General features: G+C 32.5%; 1 protein-coding gene across 1 annotated transcript in view; it reads right to left on the reverse strand.

Moving 5' to 3' along the window:
* Positions 1 to 10,739, reverse strand: part of LOC142357238 (uncharacterized) — a 23,742-nt gene extending 13,003 nt beyond the window's left edge. Inside the window, exons 1-2 of the mRNA XM_075408896.1 lie at positions 10,639 to 10,739; positions 7,751 to 7,948 (exon numbers count right to left, since the gene is read on the reverse strand). Coding sequence (XP_075265011.1) covers positions 7,751 to 7,948; positions 10,639 to 10,710 — 270 coding nt within the window. The 5' untranslated portion in view covers positions 10,711 to 10,739. The remainder of the gene's footprint in view (positions 1 to 7,750; positions 7,949 to 10,638) is intronic.
* Positions 10,740 to 11,974: the final 1,235 nt, after the last annotated feature.

Raw genomic sequence — 11,974 nt, forward strand, 5'->3', positions numbered from 1 at the left:
CTTCATTAACTTGTATTTTGTTTAGTTGTAAGGTTTTAGTTGTGACTTTATCAATATCACCTTTCTTAGCTCAGTTATGTTTTTACGTAAAATATCGATTTTATTAGAAAAGGATAATAAGTTATTATCACAATAATCTTTATTAACAACATCTTTTTCATCTATGGGAGGATGTACATTTGAAATTTTACAGGTATCTTTCATGTCAATCTTATCATTATCTTCTAGGAATAACCCACGAGCTTTACTTTGTGTTAAATTGTTTGTTGATGTTGATCCAAGAAGCGGATTCCCCGATTGATGTTTCGCTTGGTTAAATCTATTTCCTGTCATCTTTGTATTTGTTTACAGTAAGAACTGAATCTACCTCGTAGCTGACAGTAGTTTTATCGGGGAACCCGCAGCTATGTTTATCTACTTTGTGGCTGACCGTAGGTCTTTATTTTTTATTCTAAATCTTTAATATTAGATTCAAAATCAAACTCCTTTTTAATAGTTTAATAGTTTAATAGGTTTTAATAGTTACTGTTCATACTATTTACCTCCTATTATCTCTCCATTTTTATATTCCTTCTTATATGTTGTTGGTTGTTTTTTTTTAGAATTTCCATAAATTTAAACAATTCTCTATTCCAATTAGAAGTATAACCTTCAGAAAAGATATTACGTTTATTTTCATTTCTAACATAATCACCAACTTTAAATTTGGTATTTGCTTGGGTAGATTTGATATAGTATTTAACCTTATCGGGATTATTGGAAGCATCAACCGGTGTCATATTAATTGTTGAATGAATCTTATTGTTATATGTTATTACTGCATCATTTAATTTTTTTACCCAATTACCATCACCATTGATAAACATTGGTTTATTAATTATGTGTAATAGCGTTATTTTAAATCTTGCTATAAACACAACCTTTAAATCACTATAAGTAGAATATAGTTCTGTCTCATATTCTTCGATTAAGGATTTAAATGTTTTGTTGTAAATTTCACTACCTCTATCTACGCATAACTTTTCTGGTTTTCTATGTTCACCTAATACTATTTTAAAACCAATAGTTATAGATAGACCAGATTTATTCTTTAATGGAAAAGCCCATGCATATTTTGTGAATATATCTATAACAGTTAAAATAAACTTATGATTATTATTGTATTTACTTAGAGATGAATTATCAATTAAACCAAATGGCCATGTTTCATTTTTAATGGTATTTTTCTTTCTCCTCTAATTTTTTTTATTTGTGGACTTAATACTTCTTTAGCTAGTAGTTGTTGTTTAGTTTTTATTGTGCCTTGTTGTTTCCTTATGGACGTAGTCATGATTTCGCCTATCAACTAAATTGTGAGCTTGCTCATTTACCATAATTAAAAACAAAATTGTCTAGTTTTCCTTTATTAATAATTTTCATTGATAATAGTTGTTTAGATAAATTTAATATTTCATCATATAATCCATCATGACCAGCTTTTGTTTCAAGTATAAGTAATTCTAATCTTTCTATTAATTTATTTGGGTTCAATTTGGGGGACCAAGGCCGGAGGCCCCTTCTAAGACCACTAGCTTATTTTTGTTTATCAGTCTCGTCATCAGTTTCTTTCCGTCCTTCTTCTTCCTCTTCTTCTTCTTCTTCTTCTTCTTCTTCTTCTTCCTCTTCTTCTTCTTCTCCTACCGCCCCTTGTTCATAATCATTAGTATCACGTTGATATTTTACATCTTCACTGGAGGTTGGTATTGATATAACCTGTGAAAAGATTCCACCGATACTAGCCAATATTTTTCTTATAAGTTTTAATCTATTACTTTTAGTATTTGCTCATTCTTTATAACCAATATCCTTTAGAAATTGCTTTTTTGTGTTCATTACCTTTTATATATCTTTTGGTTACATCTTTATAAGTAATAAACATAAGGAAGCCCTTAGGAAAATTATAGATTTTACTTTTCAATTTTATACCATCAGGTACTAGAGACACACCAACACTATTTATTTCAAATTTGTTTGAATTTGGATCAACTGATTTTAATTTGATTTGTTTGTATACCGATTAGTAATCAAATATCAATCATGTCATTGTCTAAAGCAAATGTTTTGCCTCTATCATCTTTCAATGTTAAGAGAGCAGCTTGCAATTCAAGAAAACTTCTTTATTGTTCATTATTAAGACTTAGTGCTTCCAATGTTTTGTTTTGAAGAGTTTGCATTGTTTCATTATTGGCCTGCCATGCTTCACCATTAGTATTTAAGGTTTTGGTTAAAGGATCAAACAACTCTTCTATGTCACTATAATGTTCTCTTTGTCTTAATTTAGCTTCTATTCTGTTTCTTCTGTTTTGTTTTTCTAGACTAATTAATTCTATAAATTTATCTAACTTAGTCATTTTTTAAATATTGAAAAATAGATAACAAAACTTTCTTCAGAACAATATAGACAAATAACTATTTTTATATACACAGATTAGGGAACCTGTTTGGTAAAACGCGGGCAGATCTCGTTCACAGATCAGAGAACCTGCTTCAAAGGTCATTATATAGTTTAATAGCATCCTCAATTAAGTTTTTATTATCATTAATGGTTAGTTCTAGAATATGTTTAGCCAGTTGGTTTTTATTTAAATCTAATGATGTATGACAAAGCATGGTATCCCATTTCATAATTTTTTAACTAAGTCTCTTTTGAATAGATATGGATTCTCACACTGAGGCTAGCTGTCAATATTATATACATAAAATCTTTTATCATCAAATGTGTTTAGACTAATCTTACAAGTTTCTGTTGTTGTCATGTTATCACCAATTTTCGTATTCTACATTAATCTACAGTTCTCTCTGTGTTATACATTAATGCATTATAATACTCTTCATTTTTAGCATTGTTACAACTCTTTATTCCTTTCGCTTTAGTTTTGTTTGGGTAATCTTTAAAGCTATATGTCTTTGGTGACAAGGCTATAAACTCCTCTACTTCCTAATTCAAAATTAAATTTACCTGGAATTTTATTATTAGCTTTGATTGATCTATCTAAATTACTTAAGTCCATGCGTTCCTTGTCGACATTACCTTAATAAGACATTACCTTAGTAGAACTTAATAAGAAACTATCAGTATCCACATAATAGAAGTGTAAATCTTTGAGAGATGGTTAAAGAATATTTTAGAATACATCTTATCTGTGTAATTTAATTAATTCTAATATAGTAAAACCTACATAAACTGGAAAGCCTATTCTATTTTTTTATTTATGTATTCAATTTGGCTATAGTCCTTATATCTAGTTATATTCTTAAATGTCGATTTTTTATAATATTTCCATTATCTTTTCATCATCGTGTAAGAACTTACTCTGAAGGAAGTGTAGAGGATTCATGCACATTCTTCCATATAGTGAGTGCTTCAATAATTTCCTTACATCCTTTTCCGCTTCAGTATAACCTGTTGCTCTTTGAGTAGTATTGTTTTGAATATAGTCTCTACGTATGTAATCTTGTTTAAATCTAATTACTCTATGAATTTTAGTTATTTTTACACCCATCTTAAAATAGAACTTTAACATCCTATAATGAATTATATATTCTGTTTTGTTGTTTTGATCTAAGATTAATTTCTCTGTTCTCGCTCTACCTTTCCCTCATTCTCTATGGCCTAATTCATTATCATTTATCTTTCTTTTAATGGGCATTAATGCTATTGGGAATTACAACTATTAGTATTATTAATATCACATACTATTTAGGAACCAAGATCACAACCATCCGGAGTATTTAATATATGGCGAAGCATGGTATCACCATTATCTAGAGATGTGGTAATAGTGTACACAAAGTCCTTATCAGGTAACTTTTTCATCATCGCATAACCATATAGGTTTTTTGCGTCTATGTACCTTATAGAACTGTTTTTATTGATATTACTATTGTTATTACTATTGTTATTACTATTGTTATTACTATTGTTATTACTATTGTGGTTTTTTTCCAATTAATACATCTATAACCCATTATACCGCATATACTACCTCATTTTGCTTCAACAAAGTCATCTAGCATTTGTTTATCTTGTGATGTATCTAATGTAACACCACTTGACATTAACCAACAATCAAAACTATAACCAGGGAGACTTACATAGTGTAGAGGGTTGAGACCGAATTCTTTCATACTTAATTTAACATATTAATTCATGCAGTAGTCTAATATTTCCACAACTTTTTGTATATACTCTATAGTTAGATCTTTACCAGTTTAAGGACTGTTGTCTTTTTTAAAGTTATTGACTTCTTCTTGTGTTGGTAATTTATTAGATAGTGAGAATTTGAAGTCTTCTACATTTAGATTACCTACAACTTCTTGGTACGACTTGCCGTGTTTCCACAGGAGTCTAAACCAAAGTGTTCACATGGATATAATGTTTAAGTTTGCACCCATATATCTGTGCCATTTGATCTAGAGGCATAGCTAAGAAAATATGACAATCTAACAATTTAAGACAACCAATAATAAACATCTTAGATTTACCAGCTGCTAGTGGTATGTTATCTTCTTTTCTGTTTTTATTATTCTGTTTAAGGAGATCACTATATAGTAGACTGGAATCATAACCAGAGCCATTGTGCAATATTACAGGTATGAAGTTTTGTTGTTTGTACCTCAGATCACACATTTTACATGCTAGTACTCTATATTTACCAGTTTCATGACTGTGATCTCTTACTTTATTAATACAATTTCATAACATATATGACAAGTGTTATTGGCTTCAAGATATAATTTTTCTTCTTTATTAAATACCATTTTTTTATTACGCTGGGTATTATTCTCTGTTCCTATTTCTAGTAGATCGCTAGCACATTTTTTGATACAATCAAGACCGAAGTAGTATTTGAAATTACTTTGTCAGGTGTAACCCACACTTATTGGTATGTCTTCAGCTGTTACATATTTATGAGTCTTAGTTGTGACATCGACAACACAACATTCTATCAGCGGTTATAATATTTTTTATATTCTGACGTTTATGTTCATTTATAAAAGTAATCTGTTTTTTTCTGAGAACAAACAATCTCTGGTTTGAAAGAGTGACTACATTCTTTGTCGTATTTAATTCGAGAGTTAAATCAATATGTGCATCTGCTACAATAATAGAATTTGTGTTGCCTCTAATTCGGTTTTTCTATCAAGGTTTCTACGTTTTTTATTAGAGCGGAGCGTTCTGTTAGCCCATTTACCCAATCTAATATTCCGACATCTTTTCTATCTTTATCAAAGTCATCCACTGGTTTAAACAATTATTCTACATTACCCTCTACAAGGTGTGTATACCCATACATTAAGATTGTTCAATTTCTGCATTCTTATTATATAAGCAAAATCATCTTCATGTTGTTGTCTTGGTTCAATTAGATTATTTACATATTTATTCTCAAGTGTTGCATGGTCCTTAGCGGGATATAGCCAAGCAGGAAGACAGGAATAGTTAATTGTAAGCAGTTACATTCGGAATTGGATATATTAAATATTGATTTAGAGTTTTTGAGATCGGGGGGGGGGGGGTAAATCTATATAACTACCAATAAATGCTTTGGTCGGTTCAATAATTATCTGAATACTTCTTAATCCAGTAACTCAAAGTCATAGCCATAACCCTAGTATATTTCTTTTTCAAAGGTTAGCCATTGTGTGAAGTCACCATTCTCATATATTGCGTTATTAAAAATATAGTCAGTGTTGAAGAATATTTTAGTAGTTTTAACTTCTTCTTTGGTTCTCTTCTTGTACTCACACTTGCCTGTGATCTTATATTTAAAACCCTCAACTTTTCTATACTGATAACAGTTTTTAATTTCTTCTAAAGAAATATTTATAGCTTCACCGACATCTTCAATGTAATTTCAAGCTTTATCAGTAATATAAAATTCTTTCATGTTCTGGCTAGAGCTTATATCAAAGTGTTTTGTGGTTTCTAGATACTTGCGAAAATGACTATATGAGCGCGTATTTAGAGCAATTTTTTTTCTAAATTCTTCATGACATTCTTTACAATCAAACATTAATCTGGTGTAGATATTATCTTCAGTTTTAGATTTAGGTTTAGTGCTGGGTTTAGTTTTAATAATAAGTTTAGTATTATTTTTAGTAATATGTTTAGGTTTGAGGATGTAATCATCTTCTTTCACATCAAACACTCTTTCCTTAGTTTCATCTTCCACCTCATCCTCACACTCATTTCTCGCTCTGTTTAAGTGTTCATCCTTTAAATTGTGTTTGATAAATTGTTTCCATGTTTCAAAGACCAAATCACAAATACAACAAAAATTTACGCTTTCTAAATTAGAAATTTTTATTTTTTAAAGACAAAATTCATTTTTGAAAATATACAAATTAAAAATGTCTAAATCAGTAAGATGTGACGTTGTAAAGATAAATCTGGGAGAAGGTGTTGCGACAAATGTTTAGATAATTATTTGTTTGTTATATAGGTAAAGATTACTTTGAGAATAGACATTATATTAATCATATGAAAATACATTATAATGATCCTAATCCATATATAACTTGTATTATGTGTAATGTAAATCAACATAACAACCGATTTAGATTTAAAAATTTTAATTGTAGATTGTGTATTTATCTGCATAGATATAGATATAAACATACCAAAGATAGATTCGAGGAGTATGTCGAAAAATTTAACATAAAAGTGTCGAGTTAAGCTAGTTTTTTATACAAGTTATCCACGAAGTGGTTACACCTATTTTCGCAAGTTGGTTTTACGTGCTTTTTACACGGTCTCACTAGTTACACCTAAAAACACTAAACACTGTGTTTTCAGCGATCTCAGTGTTTTTGACTGTATTCCCATCACAGTGTGTCCCATATACAGTCTCACAGCAGGTATCGGCAAAGCAGTTTCACTGATCATCCTTTTTAAGAACTGTGAATGTGATTTTTTTAATCTCACTTAGTTTCATAGTAATTCATCAAATCGGGGGATGTTCACTGGAGACAGTGAGGAAGGAACCCCAAATTTTCCGTTTGCTAAAGCAACCTAACTCGACTCAATGAGTTAACCACTACCCGAAATGAGACAGAAAGTTTTAGTTTTAGTTTTAGTATTGAATAAATACTGATTTGGGAACATCTGAACATTTTTATTTTTTAATATGATAAAGGAGTTAAGCTGGTATTTTTTTGTTCAAACTATTTTCGCAAGTTTGTTTTACGTTAATTTTACACGGTCTCATTAGTTACACTAGTATCTGGGATACGTTCACTGGAGTTAGTGAGGATAGAACCCGAACTATCCGTCTGATAATGGATAATTACCAGCTTAACTCGATATTAGTGGATTGATCTAAGTGCGACAGGAAATGATAGATTTTGAGGGCATATAGAGTAGTGGATAAAACGGGGGTTACAGTTACCAGTACAATTTGGCTCATATCCCCGAATGCGGCTAGCATGAGGGGAAAGAGATTGAGCTGGTGGCTGGAACCCCCGTTTCATCCACTACTTTCGTATACCCTCCCCCCGGCCTTAGTAACGTACTCTATAACAATTTATAATTCTTTAGTGGAGTCTTAAGAGAACACGGTATTGATCATGGTTATTTGTTAAGAACAACATAAGCGAGTAATATATCAACAAGACATTTAGGGAAGAAAAATTTAAAGAAAACTTTGTTGGGTGACGGAAAATGAACAGATCAAATAGTTGCCTAGTTTCCTGAAAAAATAAAACTTGCCTGAGCTGTGAGAAGTAATGATCCAGTCTCATTGAAAATCGAAGTTGATTGACCATCTAAAGGAGAGTAGGTCGAGTTTATGTCACCGTAGCGATGACCACTGCGGCCTATTTCAATTATAAATCCGACACTGTAGGGGATATCAATAATTCCGTAGTTGATGTACCCGCTGCCCCCACCCCCGTTATATTTCGTGGACTACAGTTGAGAGGTCGATTTCTGGGATATAATCTGTTTCGGCCACCCAGTGCTTTTTATGACCCCCCGTTACAAATTATATGCTGTTATATAGCACGTTACTGTGTAAGAAAATAGCACGTGCGCCTGGGGTCATAAAAGATTTATGCTCACTAAGGTGGGGGGGGGGATAGAATAGATCTGATTTATGAAAAGACCGTGGTGCGACCAATACTGGATAATAATTTGACACTTTGCGCCAACTTTAATTGTTCAGCATAGTTAACCGACCACGTGTGGACCGATAAAGGATAAAAGGTCGATCTTGTATCGACTAAACTATTTGATTTAAAGAACGCCATAAAGAGACTGCGTGATCGACCACCATGAAAAATTTGTAGGACGATCTCTGGAAAAAAACATCGTTAAGCCTTATTTAACATGCAATTTTGCATATAACCTGACCAATTTTTTTTCTCATTTTAGTTGCACTTTTCCCCTCTTCCCCAAAGTTGAAAAAACATAAGAAATGATCCTTTGATCGGTATTTGTGGGTCTTCATGTTCTTTGACCGGCTTCGGCATTTTTGATCGACATAGGAAGTGATAGTCTTTGAGAAGTTTTTTTTGGCTATTTCTCAACTCCGGTAATGAACTACTACTTGATACGGTGGAAAATTGTGCTTCACCGCTATTTTACATTTTTTAAACTTTAATTTTCTTCGATGAAAATATTTGGTAAAAATAGTGTGATTTTTTGTAACTTTTGCGATTCATAGTGAAGAAATTTTTCTCAACTTCTCTCAATGCATGCACCGCAATACTTATTTCTTTTTATTTGCAATATATTTGTTAACCCGAACACATAATTACCATTGGTTTTTGAACGCGGACTTAAGTGTGCGTTATAACCAAACATAAAAAGTATTAAAATCATGCAAAAACGGTGGCTTCCTAAACAAACTATCAAGAACAACAGTCTCCTTAAAAAGTGCTCAGAAACGGCACAGTATCTTAAGATCATTTCCTATATTGACCAAATTAAAATAATCAAAAATAACCAAAAATGATCAATTATGAATTACTAGTCAAAAACGCTTAAAACCGATCAAAAACTGTCACTTCCTACAACATTTAGACCTTTTGGACAGGTCTCGTCAACTGGGTTTTCACTTTTTGATAACGTGAGCTGTAAGTGTGCATTAAGAACGTTTTACAATGCTTTGCTGTCCTCAAGTGTTTTTGTTTGTTACCAGAGGCATTGTAAAAAAATTATTACTGTTGCATTAATTAGTTAGATTAATTAGTTTGGCCTATTCAAATCTTCAGTAAAACAATCAAAAAAGAGGAGTTGAACGTCTTAAGTTGAACGTTAGAGGGTAAAAAAAGACAGTGGCTCGACCAATAAAAAGACCGTGGTTGATCGGCATTGACTATGAAAATAACTGGTCGACAAATATTGTGTATACAATTACGTTTTCCAATTGAGGAGATCGAACAAGAACGAAAAAACATTTGTAACAAATCTTTGGTATGTTTGTTTTCAACCGTAAAAAAAGGTTCTTACATTTGGTGTTCGACCTTCAAGAGTAAGAAAGCTTCCAAAATTAAGAAAGATGTGGTATCGTTGTTTTTGGATACAAAAAAGATTCAATATGTTTCATTTGAGACGAATAAATTTGTTTGACTTTTGAACATAAGTTATTGTTGGTATGTTCGGTAATAAAAAGTAATAAATCGTCTGTATGTTTGGTATTAAAACGTTAGAGGTCGTCGGTTTGTTCATTTTAAACGTAAGATGTTGTCCGTAAGTTGGGTTTTAGAAGTAAGAAATTGTTGTTTTTTATTGAAAATTTGATTTTTCCGTTTTTAATGCAGCCAAAGGTTATAGTAACGTTCCATTTGCAGAAATTTCACACGTTCAAAAACGACTATACCGAATCTCTTTTAGGTTTGAAAAATAACGGTACCGATTTTGTCTTACGTTTTGAAACGACGATACAGAATCTTTTTTACGTTTGAAACCCTACCAAATCTGCTGTAAATTTGAAACGACGATACCCAATCCCTCTAATGTTTAAAAACGACAATGCTAAATCTTTCCTGTGTTAAGTACCAAACAAAAACTATGATGCCGACTAAAAACTCGCAGGGAACTTTTTTTGTTTTGGGTTAGAAAAACGACGATATCGACAATTTCTTATGATTAAAAACCAAAATTTTTCAACCAGTGAATCATGGTAAGAAATTAGTCCTGTTGGATTAATTAGTTGCATTAATTAGTTTGGTTTATCCAACTATTCAATTAAAAGACAAAAAAGACGAATTGAACCTCGTAAATTTTTCTGGTAAAAAAAGTCAGGTGGTCGCAATTTCGTTTTCTAGTTGAGAAGAGCGAACAAATACAACAAAAAATTTGTAAGAAATCTTCGGTATATTCGGTTTCAGACGTCAGAAAGCGTCCGTACGTCTGGTTTGCTCCGCATTGTCGGTTTCGAGTCTAAGAAAGATGTTTATCTTCATTATTGGAAACCAGGGAGATTCGGTCCGTTCGATTTTAGAAGATATATATTCAACACTTAGAGATTATAAGTATGTTCGGTATTCAAAAGTAAGAGATCGGAAAATTAATTTTGCCCTAGATTATAAAATTAAAGTAGTGTGGCTACCCCTTTGACTTTATTTGTCTTCTCGTTTGGTCGGCCTCTCAACCGTCTCAGAATCTCGACCGCCAGATCCTCCCCCTCCAATTAGGAGAACATTCGCCTGAGCTGAACATCCCATTGTCTCCACCTTTCAAAGGAACTGCTTCCATCCTACCTGTTAATTGAATAATTACCCAATATAGCTTTCACCTTTTTGATCAACAGTTCGATTACAAATTGATAAGAATACGCTGATCTAGTTGAATGCGCTGAAATGCGCTGAAATTTCAAAAAGCTCAGCTCAAAATAATTACATAATGTTACGCTGAAATGCACAGAAGCTTAGAAAAAAATGCGCTCAAATTTCAGCGCTTTTAAACAAAAATTTGGCGCAATTCTGTCATAATTTCAGCGGAATTCAGCGGAATCGAGAATAATGAAGCTTTAAGTATTCAAATTAAAAAAAAGAAAGCAGTTTCCTGCAGAGTTTCCATTGGTAGATTCAACAGCAAAAATTTTCTGGGCGGAGACGATTCAATAACAGCCTCGTTTTGTTTGCACTGTCTCGAGAAATCGCATTTTTTGGGACCCGTTCTGCATCCCTCACAGGGGAGAAGTTGGGTTGAATGTGAAAAGTAAAATGCAAGTTTGAGGTGTTTAGAGAATTGTATGTGGTTATTGTATAATATGAACATTCGGTTATTTTCTCACACGAACTTTGACAATAACTCTCGTTGTCACTGGGAAACATGCTGATTAAGTTGTCGCCGCTGATGACGTAACCAACTCGATCCAAGCTGCAAAAATCTGCACCCAGAAATACATGAAGTGCACTCCTCTAAATCGGGAAATGTTTGCCACTTTGTTGCCGAACTAGTATTTTTTTAATCGGAATATGGATCTTTTCCGATTCCGCCCCCCCCCCCCAGTACGTTATGCGCCCCCAGTTACAGAGCATGTGCCATTACATAGTGAATCTTTTTTGTAAAAAAAAATGGCACGTGCGTCGGGGGGGGGGGGGGGTCGCAACTAATATGCGCCAACTAAGCGGGGGGGGGGGGCACAAACGGAAAAGATCCCAAAAGATTCCACTCTTCAGAAGCTTTCAAAACACTACAAAAAAGATAGGATGCCAGTTGGTATAAAAGTCATTCTACCAGGTTGTAAATTAAAATCAGTAGTTTGCTATAACTATATTGGTTTTTGTTACAATTGTAAGATTTTTATTAAAATTCTTGCATATCCGACGTCTATCTTTGAAATATCGTGCAATAATTGAGCAAGATGGTGCGTAAACTACAAGCATTTTGCAATATTCTTGCAAGATAGTCGTCGGTAACATACTAGGGAGGGAATGACCAGCTATTTTGGTAAAATTTTCAATTTACCTGTCAATAGTTAAC

This window comes from Convolutriloba macropyga, unplaced genomic scaffold (genome assembly GCF_964194025.1).
Source record: "Convolutriloba macropyga unplaced genomic scaffold, txConMacr16.3 SCAFFOLD_3561, whole genome shotgun sequence".
NCBI lineage: Eukaryota > Metazoa > Xenacoelomorpha > Acoela > Convolutidae > Convolutriloba > Convolutriloba macropyga.